The sequence below is a fragment of the Anser anser genome (assembly GCF_964211835.1).
Source record: "Anser anser genome assembly, chromosome: 5".
NCBI classification, from domain to species: Eukaryota; Metazoa; Chordata; class Aves; order Anseriformes; family Anatidae; genus Anser; species Anser anser.
In genome coordinates, this window is record NC_139725.1 from 29,623,230 (window position 1) to 29,637,020 (window position 13,791).

General features: G+C 42.8%; 1 protein-coding gene across 7 annotated transcripts in view; it reads right to left on the reverse strand.

Moving 5' to 3' along the window:
• ACTN1 (actinin alpha 1) overlaps positions 1-13,791 on the reverse strand; it is an 87,132-nt gene that overhangs the window by 25,624 nt on the left and 47,717 nt on the right. For all 7 annotated transcript variants that reach the window (XM_083836798.1, XM_083836797.1, XM_083836796.1 and 4 more), the window contains exons 4-7: positions 9,650-9,736; positions 8,974-9,061; positions 7,739-7,817; positions 1,422-1,503 (exon numbers count right to left, since the gene is read on the reverse strand). In XM_083836798.1, coding sequence (XP_083692924.1) covers positions 1,422-1,503; positions 7,739-7,817; positions 8,974-9,061; positions 9,650-9,736 — 336 coding nt within the window. The remainder of the gene's footprint in view (positions 1-1,421; positions 1,504-7,738; positions 7,818-8,973; positions 9,062-9,649; positions 9,737-13,791) is intronic.

A 13,791-nucleotide genomic window follows, 5' to 3' on the forward strand; every position in this document is an offset into this window, starting at 1 on the left:
TTCCAGTGTCTGGCCAGGCTAATGCAGCCATATGTCAACATGTCTCACACCGGAGCGCTTCCCCATCCTGAGAGCATTAATGTGAATGATGGGTAGAATCAATCCAAACTACCAACAGGTTGATATGGCTTTTATAGATGTACCATACTGCAATTCTTCTATGCAGTTCTTCAGAAAAGATCCTTTCTTCCTTCCTTTCTGTGCCCCTGTCCTCCATTTCAACACAATGATGATTTGAATTTCAAAAGACCCTTTCATTAGTTTCAAGAGAAACTCAACACCTCCAGAGATCAGAATTAATGGTGTAGAGGAATGCACATTAGTCCCAGTCTGTAAGGGAGGAGACTGATCAAGAAAAAGCAATAGAAGCTCTTTAAGTGACCCTCTTCATCATTGTTAGCTATGCTGAGATCTGAAGCTAGATCCACTTATTTTGGGGGTGGCTTTATTCCTACAGAATGGCAGGAAGCATTCACATCTACTTCAGAAACCTCATGATTCTTTGTGACCTCAACATAGTGAGTGCAGGGAAACTAAGACTCATCCCTGGGAATGGGAAACACTGCCTAAGAATATGAACATGAACTTCCTAGTTACCCCAATACAGGTTAACTGGGTTCAATTGTCCTATTTCCAACTTTCCCCCTTGGTTCCTCTCTCTCCTTTATTTAAAAAAATGCCTTTAATTGCTTCTCCTGTCAAAACCAAGCCTGAAATACAGCTTCCACCATTGAAACCAGCTGGCTTCAGCCCCTGAACCAGTGAACTATTTTAGGCTGTTGTTTATACTCCAGAGTTACAGTCTCTGGTCTATAGCCAAGCTGGTTCTGACAAGGCTTGGAGAAGTAATCCTTGCTGTCCCAGTGGCCTCTGGGAAGCAGTCATAGTCAGTGGCAAAAGCATCTCTGGAAAACATGAATTTCTGCTTTGGTCTCAAGATCCCGTCACTGAGGGATCTTCATGCCCGAGATTTCCAAGTAGTCAAGAAGAAGCAGTTTATAATACTGGTATCGCATCCCCAAAAGGAAGGTCGACAGCAGTGTCAGAAAGAGCACAGAAAAAAAATTTGGAGCAAAAGGAGCACAGTCCTACACCATACGTTATCTCAGCATTAAGCCTGGGTCTTGAAAGGGAACACTATGGTCAGCTGTAGACATAGCCAGGTGTTACTCATCTCTGCCCAGTGAGTCAACCCCAGGTTAAGATCTCCATATCAGACTGAGAAAACTGAGGGGCACAGGAGGAAGAGGGAAGCAAAACGTGATTAATTATTCCATTGTAACTTTTTTCTTGCACACTTAGTATGTGATGATGGAGGGAGCACTCAGATGTTACTGAATTCTTGCACAATACAAATCCACCTAGAAGAAGTGGGAAATGTCGAGATAAAGCAAGTTAACACCCCCTGCATTCTACTTTACCTTCGGCATCCAGCATCTTGGGGATATCCAGGTATTTCTCAGCCACATCAAAGGCTGTGTTTAGGTTAGTGAGAGGATCATCCTGGGAAAGAAAGAAAGCCAGAGCATTAGCATCAACTCGTAACACGGTTCACAGCATTTCTCTCAAAACAAAGCTATTGTGCTTTATTTGGTTCAGGTAACTCAGCTGTCCAGACAAAATTACGTGCGACTCCTCATGTAGCAGGATGAAATAATTAGCCTCCTTTTGAAAGCAGAGCCTGGAGACTCATGATATGATAATAACATATAATCTATGCACTTGCAACAAAAAGGAGTAATACATTTTGTTTTGCATTTAGTTTAAAGTAACATTAGCTTCACATCATATTGATAGTAAATGGCCATATCGCACATTTACATATCATGCCTACATTAGGTTTGCATCTTCCATTTTAAAGAACTGCAGAGCAGTGTATCTGTTAGAACATCTAAGCAATACTAAAATAGTAACAACATCTGCAACGGGTGCTGTCCTTAGCTAGTGTACAGTTTGTTGAACACCAGTTGAGTGGGAGGAAGAGAAATGTTTGAACAAATCTCTACAAAATAAATATATATAAAAGTACCCATTTTGTCTGAGCATTGGTTTTCTTCCTAAGCACTGCACAGGACTTGCCATTTCCTTAGTATATTTCTATTCCTCTAGGTATAAACCTTCTGCTGTAGCAGGATGCACTTCAGATACAGACATCAATACACAGTAATCAAATTCTAAACAAAGTTCCGTGTGACATGAGTCATATCACAAAGGTAGCTAACTAGATTTTAGAGAACCAAACAAGAGAATGTGAAACACAGATGTCACTGGAAATGAAAGACCTCTGCAAATTGCTCCCAGCTTTCAAACGTAATGATCAGCAACAAAACACCTACCAAGCAGTATCAGCCCCTCATACAAGCCTGATTCCTATATTTCCTGCATATCCATGACATTTATTCTGAAGGATCAATCAATTTCATGGATGACTATTTCTACTGTTGAGACAGGTGGCTTCTGCTGGAGGAGGGGCTGTGCACAAAATGCTAGTGTTTAGTCACTGTTTGCTAAGAGGCTTTCAGGAGAGAGGAAGGATAGGGTGTCTCTCCACTATCATTTGTGCCGTACACACCACGTCCCGCCTTAAATATTAGGAAAAAGAAGTTTTATCTTTTCACCTTCTTCCTGGACTAGCATCCATGCTCTATCTCTTTCCTATTTGAGAGCATGTGCCTTCACTTATTGCAATGACTTGGAAGACTGAGCTGTACCTGACCTTTAATCAATAGGCAACCTCCTTTGAACCCACTAAGCATGAAAGATGAAGCCAGGCAGGCTTGGGCAGACTGGTGAAGGCATGCAGAAAGGTTTCTTTACAGCACTGGTCACAAGTAGCCCCTGGATTACTGTGTTCATGAAGCTAGGAAACAGCCTTTATGGAAGAGGTTTGCTGCAGCAGTTCTCCAAGAATTAATGCATACTTTGGGTTGGCATCCCATAACAATATCATGTTCCTTTGGATGAATGTCTCCAGCAGGCAGCAATGTTTCACCTACCAAAGTAAATCATACACAGAGGCCATCCAAACAGACCCAACCAGTAATCCGTATTTAGTCATCCAGGTGCATCCAGGTACAAGTGAGGCAGACACAACTTTGCAAAATGTGAAACATCCAAATGTTCCACGTCTGAATAATAAAGGTTTCCTCCTATAGCCTGTCCCATCTTGCAAGACAGACATTATAAGTTCTATTGACTGGGACAAGTCAATATTAAGTGAGGAAATGTTGCATGGGCACACACACTGTGATGAAACCAACGGCTGCCACACATGGCAACAGGCCACCATTTCTCAGCACCAATTAGTTCTTTATCCCTATTTAGTACACTTTCAGGGGTGACTTCAACAGATATATCTAAATCCACCTCTTCAGAGCTTAGCAGAGGTCCAGGGGATTTTAAATATCCTCCAGCCACAAGCAGCCACCCTGTGCAATGGACTTACAGACACTGGCACCAGTTCAACTTCAGCCTGCTTGTCTCTGGTACCTGCTGTGCAGAAACCACTACAAACCCAAAGAGTAACCAAAAGCCTTATTTGTGGGGCTGAGACTAGCTACATGTAGACAGGACCTCACCTCCATTTACCCTTAGAGGAAGGAAGCGTAACAGCCTTTCTTTCACTTGAGTGAAATTTTCACCTAGCCCACGTGCCGTTTTCTCCTTCTGTAGAAACATCACCACCATGTACTTTTAATTTCAACCCACGCTGACCATGAATACCACGACATCACTAACACCCTCTGCCCCGAGAGAGCCTAGTATTATCAACCCAGACCCTTCCCCAGCACAGCCCTGTCTGCCAGAGCTGCCGGAGGAGCGGTCAGCCGCTCCTGGAGGAAAGGGAGGTGCAAACTTGCTGCAGATAGCTTTCCTATCAGTCTGCGAGTAACAACGCCAGGAGCAGTGCTGCCCAAGGTTAAAAGGAATTCGTAAGCTGAAAGCTGGGAGAGGTTTCCTGATGGGAAAACTTACTGGTCTTGGGCACTCCCAAAGGAAGGGCTGGAAGTCTTAACGTGTGGGAAACCGAAGGCTTACCTAGATGAAGCCAGCTGACTTCTATTTCGTATGTAACAAAGATGTGTGATCACATCGTCTCTTGGGGAATGAAGCTAAAGATAACGCTACCGAAAGCAAGCTATCTAAGCCCAAGACTAGCCTGGAGGTGAACAGAGAGATAAACCTGAGCAAGGCCTTGTTCCCTGTGGGAAAAGCTTCACCCCTCACGGACAGTGTAGCTGCTTACCACAAAGGTGGTGCTTCTTGATTGCAAGGCAGAGGGTTCCCCGGCAGCCTCAACAGGGCCTTAAGACCCTATAAATTCCTCCAAACACCACTGCTTTCAGTTCCAGCCCCTAGTACACCAGCTAATCATTGCTTCATATTCCTCATTTCAGTTGACTCCTCGTGAAGAGGGAAAAGTAAGTGAAGACTGTCCTGGCGACTCCAGGCCTCGCAAAGCAGCACTCCAGCACCACAGGTGCAGTCATGCTTTAGGGACCCAAAGGCAGCAGAGCAAACAAAAGCCAAGTGACTTGTCCCTTCCCTCCATGGCTCAGACACACACCCCAGACCACCACTGACAGAGACGAGGGTCTCCAGAGGTGCCTCAGTTCCCAGCCTGCTTACATGAGCACAGAAATAGAGACACCTAAGAAAAGCAGTAACTTGTGAGCTCTGGCGGGGCCAACAACCAGGAAAGCTATAGTTTTTTTCCACGTAACAATCATGTTGTTTTAAAAGTGGCAGGCAGCACACCTGCTCTAAACAGATGCCTACCTGGCACATTCTCTGTTTTTGCTGTCTAAAGACGACCACAGCTCCTCCTTTTCCACCACAACCCTAACTCACACAGGGAGTCATCTCTCCTCCTCCAGCTAGTCCCAAGCCCTTGCAGCACACAAGGTTGCCATGGCAATTATTGCAGTGTGACATGAAAAAATCTTCTATTAACTAGCAATCAGGAAAGGGGATGGAGGAAAATCAAGAGAGAGCAAGCACTTCCTATATCTGCCAGAGTTGGAGACACTGGGAAAAAAAATCCAATTAGTACAATTCATGTTTTCAGGAATATCTGTAAGAAATGCCTCCAACAGCAGCGCACAGATGACACTTCTATATGGACTGCAGTACATGAGGGGGTGTTTGAGCTATCAACCACTGTACTGGATGAAAATATCTTAGATGTGGTTCACAGTTGAGCTCTGGATGGGGGTATAAGCAGGACGGGAAGCCCCATCTTCTGCTTATCCCTCATGTGCAGGCCATGAGCTGAAGATCTTACCTACATTGACCAGAACAACAGCAGACAGACCTGCACTGAATAAAAGCCATCTAACCACATAAGTTGTTGTGGTGTCAGGGAATTACTGACACCCAACTGGGTTGACCTGAACCTTTCATTTCAGGGCCTGGTCAATACAAGCACCTTCAGCTAGGCACTGCATGTCAGCAGAAAATAATTGTGCTCACTCTACTACTATAGCTAAAGAAAAAAGAGCCAGGAACCAAGAACAACCGTGCTGATAAAAGAACTTTCTAACTTTTTGGGAAGCAGACACACAGCTACACTGCCTACATTTTGCTACCATACACTGCCAACACACGGTATGTAGCACAGACACAGCCTTTACGAAGGAGCAGAAAATACTAAAACTGCATGAGAATGCTGCTCAAACAGGAGGTATAATGCAGACCTCTTATCATCTTGGACTGCTGATGTTCACTTCTCTCTCTCATATATTTGTGTGTGTGTGTGTATACAAACACACAACATCACCAAAGGCACATGCAGCTGAGGTGTGTGAGCTAATCAATCCCTAGGGATGGAAGATACCTGGAGGTGGACCTTTAACCAATCCTCTGCTGCAATGGCTGATCTCAGCAGCCCTCCTCATGTCTTTCTCTGCAACGTAAATCCCCTGCAGAGCCAGGGCAGATTCAAAGTGCTGGGGTTTGCTCGTTTGCTTGGTTTTGAGGAGAAGGGTGCAGAAATTGTGCAGGCAAATACTGTATTTAGGAAGGTGCCATATTTGTACATTATACAGATGGGTTTGAAAGATCTAGTGTAAAAAAGGCAACTTCAGCACACATCAACTGCAATCAGAGCTAAAGGCTAGGCTCTGAGCTAAGTTCTTCCCAGCTATTTGCTCAAGACTTGAGTTCTGTAGAGTAATCAAACATGCATTTATCTCATGCCTTTAAAGCAATCAAGGCAGAACAAAAATAAAAATGATACAGTAAGGGTCAGAAGACTGCAGGAAGGCAGAGGGAACCCGATGAAGGATGTGATCAATGTCAAGGGGAACACAAAAGGAACTGGTTGCTTTTAACCATACTCCAAGGAGGACAAATTCCTTTCCATTAATATTGATTTTGGCTAGAACAATCACCCTCTCCTTCACCTTATAAGGCCTGCAGGCAAAGTGACCAAATAACTTTCCTTTTCTTTCCCTTACTCTAGTTTTGTTTGGGCTTGGCTTAGGACTTTGTTGGTAATGGAGAGCATTGTAGCATTTACCCTGTTGGGTTTAGCTGCTTTTATTTTCCCAAGATCAGACACTGAAAATGTAGTTAGCTCCAATAATTCCATTTTTTATTGCTGCTGTTTATGTAAACTGGTAGAGTCTATCCCCACTGTTTATTCATCATATGCTGACTCCAGACACCAAAACTGCTCAGATAATATAATTGACTGCTCTGCAAGACAGAGATCTAAAAGGTTACTGAAAAGCAGATCAGGCATTGTACAAGTCACTGCCTCAAGGAAGCAACTAATTTGATTAACTCATTTACATATTGTCCATTTGCACAGTAATTCAAGAGCCCAGATCTATTAGTGATGGGATTCTACGCTTATTTTTCTAGCTAGCATCTTTCTAACAGCCAGCCCATGAGATCAGATGGTCAAACTTCTAATATATTAGCCCCGGTAACAGTACACAAATAATGCTCTTGGTGACACTTCACTCTGGTTGTATACACAGATATATGTAAACAGGATCTAAGCAGGTGGTGGGATTGCAAATAGGATGCGAATCCAGCTTGCTCTTCTGTCACCCGGCTGGGTCAGAACACTGCTGGCAACACAAAGCGCTGATCACTCTCTCTCATCATCCATGTAGCAGTCTTGTTTCCAAGACACACAGGAGGCAAACTTTGGAGCAGCTAGATACCACGTTGCCAGTGGCAATTTTTAAAATAAAACTTAAGTGTTACGGCAAATGCTTTTCTGGTATTTGACATCTACATGCTAGGAGACGTCCAGTATGCGGATGGCTCAGTGCTGAGCTGGAAGCACGTGGCAAGCATCCAGTAAGGGCACAACACCCACCTCACTTGAGCTTTTACACTTGATTACCAGGTAACCGGTTTCCATCCAGCTCTTCCCAGAAATGTTAAGTCTGATCTGAGTCACTAGTCTGTGACATTAGTACAGAATTAGCCTTACATTTGGTGTTAGTGAATTTGCCAGTTTTTGCTCATTAGCTGGGACTGGGGCACGTGCGGCTCGTATAAGGCAGTCTGAAAGCAAGGAAAGTCAAGCAGGCAGCTCATTAAGTTCACGCTTCACTAAGAAGCCTGAATGTACTGATTCATCCCCTCCTTCCTTCCCCCTAGCCCTGCAACTGCCAGCTTGTGTTGAAGTTGTCCAGTTATCTGTTTATCAAGTTAATTCTTCTCCCTCTTTACCTCCATGGACCCAAGCATTTGGTATGACAAACAAATTGAGTTGTACCTTTCGTAGCTTCCCATAGTCGATGAGTTCTGGACGGTGTCTGTGAATTAAAGCGCAGAAACCAAGGCCATCCTTCCAACTGTAAGAGAGACAAAAGAGAGCACAATGAACAGTGCTCAGCCAGGGAGAGACACAGTATGAACATGAGAGAAGGCACCAAAACAGGAGGATGATTAATGAGGATTTAGTTTCTAACCAGCAGCGCCTCTGTAAGTGCTGGGAAGGATTCCTTTCAAGCCCTAAAAAAAATATACTGCAATTAGGACTTGCCCTTTGTATTGCCACCTCCTTTACACCAGTTTTCTGTGCTGAATTTTTCCTGTCCTGGAGAGCATGCAAGAACAGGTGCAGAGCTCAGGGTTGAAAAAAGGTGTATATACAAGTGCATGCCTTAGGGAAGAGACAGATTGAGGAGGAAGGGAACAAATGTTGGTGGCTACAACCAGCATTAAATAAGCCAATGCTTCACTTCCCAGACTGCTCTGGACGTATGAGCAGAAGTGGAACCATAATTCTTCATTCCAATTAGCATAATCGTTTCCTACAATTTATCAAATCTAAAGACTTCATCAACTAATCTGGGATGTGAAGCACTGATGCAGTTGGTGTTCTCAAAGGCACTTCTGCACTCAGTCTTAAGCAAAGCCCATAGCTAGGTCCTCTACAGTACTGGTTAACATGGACAGAACTTCAGCCCTCAAAAAAAAAAAAAAGCTTTACACTTATAAGGTTCATACAGTTCTCTGAGATGTGCTGCAAAAGCACTATTACACAGAATCTTCAGTAGAATGCCTGTCAGTTTACAAATATTAAAAGCAGAGCAACAAAACCTTTCATCCCATCCTAACTCTGCTGTACAACAAAGTTTCTGGTGAAATAAGGGTTTAAAAAGCCCTTACTTCATTTCTTCTAAGGTATTCTGAGTTTTCACAGAGTGGAAGGTGTCTTGCTTATCCTTTGTCATATACGCTTCTCTCAGAGGACCTCATGCTCCATGAAAAGTTCTCCAACTTCTCAAAAGCAGCACTTGTAACCAGAACGAAGAACTGGGATGTTGGTACTTGTATCCTCTTATAACCTCTGCCTTTAATTTCCTACGTATCTCTCTGGACTATGCTACCATGTAACATAGTTTCCTATGGAAATGTAGATGTGTCAGGAAAATTTTTAAATATAGCATAAAGACATCTGAAAATAACACGGATTGTAAAGCTAAGTTCTTGCCTGTGACTCACCTGATATGGAAGTTTTGGATGTTAACATTTTTGTAGGGGGCTGTCTTCCTCTGACACCATAACAAAAGTCCTTCTTTAGCAGATGTCTCTAAAGAAAGATAGAATGCACACCAATTAACCCACTTTCGCAGAAAGCAAGAGTCTCTGGAGCACATGCTAGAAAAACATGACCAACTCCTCTTTAGTAGAGGCAGCACTGAATTGCACTTTATTTAACTTCCTTTGTCATAAAATTCCTTCTTTGAAGAGTGTACTGGAATGATTTTGATATTGTTATTTTCTTAAAGAGGTTCTGTAATAAAGAGATGGCATTTTGTGATTAGAGAGGAGATTTTTGTAGGACTTGCAGAAGAAACACTCATTTTCAGTGCTAGTCCTTGAATCAGCCTGCAAGAAACACAATAGATTCCAACATCAAAGTTGACTTTCCTGCTTAGCCATCTTTTTGAGCTGCTCTTAAATTCTCTTACAAGAAGATGAGGTGAAAAGTCTTCTCAGCATATCTGAACCTTGACAGAAAAGTCAATAAGACCATAGGGCAGCTTGGGAATGGTAGCTCCCTGGGATCTTCCAGTGACTCATCTACAAGCACATTCTGGGCCTTTTAAGTGGCAAAGCCATGTGGCCACCCTGTTTGTTTGCTGCTCAACTGTGGCTTGAAAGAACTGAGATTTACCTTCAACTGAGATATCCTGAATGGCAAAACGAAGGATGATGGTCCAGATCATTCCAAGAGTCATTTTAACGTTGCCATCCACAATTTCTAGGAAAAAAAAAAAAGGAGAAAGAAATGGAATAGAAGGCGTTAAGTTGCAAGTGCAAATCCCAGTAAAACAGGTACATCAGGAAGCCCTCCATTTTGCAGATGGGGGAAACTGTAATTCCAGCTAAAAGCAGTTCTCTGCCTCCCCAGATGCTCTGCTGGTGCAGCACAGTCTTGCACAGTAGTTCCCACTAATTATAGAGGTTCTCTTGCATTATACCACTGAGAGAAGCACAGATAGTGAACAGGAACAAGGATCCATATAGATCAGTGTAATTCACCGCAGGGACCTAAAACCACATTGTTCAAGTTTAATTTCTATCACTCATAAGCCATATAACCCAAACTGGGAAAAAGTAAAGCCTTCCTGCCTTACTCTGGTATATCTACTACGAGTCACACCTATGCAACTGCCCCAGGGAAATTATACCAGAATAACCAGGGAGACTTCCCAATGCACATGAGTCCTGGCAGCTGGTTGTGTAGTGTGAACAAAATAAAACCAAGAAAACCAAGAAACATCGGCATTTTAATTTCAAACAAGCCTAAATGCCCCAGACTGCCTGTGTAGCAATTCCTTCAGTCATGTAATTGCCAAAAGACACAAAAGAGCATTCCTCAAAGTACATGCATCATGCTTGAAGAGGAATGCTAAGACTCATGCTGATCAGCTTGAGCAGAGCGTAACATAAACTAAGATGTCAAACAGATTGTGCTTTATTGCTCACTGGACTCTGCAATATAAATCAGCAAGGGTCAACAACTGGGAGGTTTTAGAAAGCAACCACTTGCACATGTGACGTATGGTCTGTTTGGGACAAGGGATGTAGATTCTGGGGGGAGGCGCTGGGAAGATGCTAGACCAGAAAGGGGTTTCCACTGCATGCAGAAGAGCACCAAACAGTCCAAATTGCAAGCAGATGGGTCTCAAACACTGATCCTCAGCACCTGCAAAAATTCTGCACGGACTACATATTCAGGTTATAAAATTTACAGCCTTTTTTTTTTTTTTCTGGATGGTGAAAATAACCTATCTGTTTTTTCTAGTCATTCTCTGGTGGTTTCCTGAACGGCAGAAGGATGTTTCACAAATAACTGACAAGTTACAGAGGTATTTCCAGTAAGAAAAGGGTTAGAATTAACCTACTGTTTGGGCTAGAACAACTCAAGTCCTAACCATATTGCCAGAAACCATTTTTCTGCGACTGTAGACACCTATGTGCCACTGCTTGCATAAAGCTGCCCTGCAGAAACACATTGCGCTCTGGGGCAAGGACAAATCTGCAGTACAGGCAACTGCCACCCATCTGGATTCTGTCGCAAAAGTAACAATACTGGAATTTTTCTGGTTAAGCCGTTAAAAAAAGTTTTTCCACCTATGAGAAATTATCAAAATGTGAACCTCCCTGCCTTCAAAACCAACAGACAAGTAACATGTAGCCCAAACATGCTGCTTCAAAAACGCTGTCCATCCAACCCAGCTGCCTGGCTTGGGATTCAGTGGTACTCGTGGTGCAGCTTCCACTGTAAGCTGGAAGGATAACCTCTGCTGTGCTTTGTCGTACATCTGCATTAGGAATTTACAAGTTGAAAAGATATAAAACTAGACATGCCAGCTTGTTCTGCTCCAGCACACCTGTGTCCACTCCCTTCTGCACTTACAGCTTGAGGGGGACATCAGTTTGCTCAGAATTAAATAGCCAACAAACTTTTCATTGCAGTACAAAAGAACTATGGTTACTGTTTCTGGCATGAAAAGAACTGTTTGCCTGCTGACGGTTTTATCAAATTGCATTCTCCATCCTCCTGTGAAGCACTGCAATCAATGTAAAGGCAAATCCTTACTATTGTTAAAGATACCCGAGATACCATAGCTGAAACATTAAAGAAAGCATCCATGTTTTCAGCATGCTTTGTTCATGTCATAGATCTTCGTGGGGATTTAAAAAGAAAAAAAAATAGAAAAAAAACAACCACAAAAAAGCAATGCCTGTAAAAACCACAGCAGTTGGCAGAAGGACCCTAGGGTATACTTAAGATCTGAAAATAAATTTAGCTCTTTATTTTAATGGACTAGATTAAAATCTGATGGCAATACTTTAACATTGGAAATGGTTTATGAACACTAATAAATCAATCAGTGAGCTGAAACAGGTAATTAATATTACTGTTCCATGGATTTTAATTGGAAATAAAGGTCAAGATACTACATAAAACCAGATGGTGTTAAGTTGCTAATGTGGCATTAGAACTCAGTACTATGCTCTAGTCACGTTCTCAAATTCCCCTTTTTATAGTTAGCTGGTGGAGTTAAGGTGGAAAGTATCCTTTCTCCCCTAGTCCTCTTCTTTGCCTTATTCAATTTAAAAGGAAGATGTCTGCTCCCTGCCCCCATGTCAGATTCTTCCTTGGCACTGCACCAAATCAAAGCTGTTCTGGAAGAAGCCCAAAATATTTCCACCACTTCATCTCTACAAATCACTTTATTTTTTCTTGACAAAGAGAAAATTCACCACCTACCAAGCAGATACTGATGTCAGTGAGATTAGCGAGTGATCCATCCTGGGATGCAGATTGAATCTACCATACCATCCCCAGTCCTTGCCTTCCTTTTTTTTTTTTTTTCTTCTTTTAAATAGAGTTGACAAAGCTGTTATCCTTTGTTAGAAGCAGGCAAACATTTTTTAATTTCTAGAGCAAAAAAACTTCTCCTGGCAACCTGGTTACAAAAGCCACCAGCTTGTTCAGAAAGAGCCACATGCTCTTTGGCCCTAACTCACTCACTTTTCCGTCTCTGCATTCCCCAATCACAACCTCCTTTTCCCTTAGGATTCCTTCAGTGCCCTTCAGCTGGTGCCAGTCTCTTTCTAGTACAGTGGAATATGGCCAAGAAGCAAAAGCAAAAATCACGTTTGCATGAAGCCTTCTGCTTCCTGGTGACGACAAGAAAGAGACCCCACAGAAATTGTTAAAAAGTTGAACGTAGCACTGCAAAGCTGGAACAGCCCAATGCTTGTTTAATTAAAGATGCTATGTTTGTTCCCTCTGATACAAGCAACGCTCAATAATGTGAGAGTGGTATGGTATAAAAGGCTAATAGCCAAGCTGTATCTTCAGCCTAACTGTGCTTTCTCAGCGCTCTTCCTAGGCAGGACCTCTGCAAACATTCTCTGCACTTTCTCCACCAGCAGCAGCTGTGGTCTGAGCAGCAGCAGCAAGTACATGCTATTAATGTGATTTACATTCAACTTGGGGGTGGATCATTGCTGGCTAAAGCTGACAAGGCGTCTGCAGCCACTGGAAGGAAATTTCTTGCACCAGTGAGTATGCTTCCACCCAGCTCCTATTATTGTACCAAATACCACAAACAAAATATGTAAAAATTACAGTACTCTCATCCACTTGTTCGACAGCCAATTAAAGGCTTGACAAATATTCAGTTCTTACGAGTAAGACTGGCTTGCTACATAGATGTGGCTTTTAAAATGGCAATTTTGAATTCACAAATTCGTTTTGAAAAACACAAAAAAGGACCAAGCTTACTTTTCCACCTCTGACCTGGGTAGTTAGAAGCAGAAACCGTTGTGCACTGCAGCTATTTCTGAGTTGTCCGTAACACTGCACCTGGCTACCCCATGGAGCAAAGCAGTTGCGGAGGAGGAGCAACCGGCAGGATGGTGTTAGGTTTGGGAATTAAAGACAAGGTGACATAAAATAAAGGCTGCTGAGTATTCTGTTTATCCTAACAAAATGTCAGGTGCAGCAGGACAAGCTTCCATGATTGTGTCTGCACAAAGCATGTTGCTAGGGATGGTCCAGCCAGATTTAAGACAGATTGCTGGCATTGATGACGGGGGCATGCATACATCTCAGCTTCCTAATTGTGAGCAGGCAGGGGGCAAATATAATGCTATGTGTCACTCACTGACATGGAGAGACCTTATTTTTCGCCTCTTTCTGCTGTCAGATGCACGGTTGCTCTGCTTGGTGGTTCAGTGTTTTGCTCAGCTGTGTCTTCTACAATCACTGAAATCTTTATGCATTATTTCTCCTTT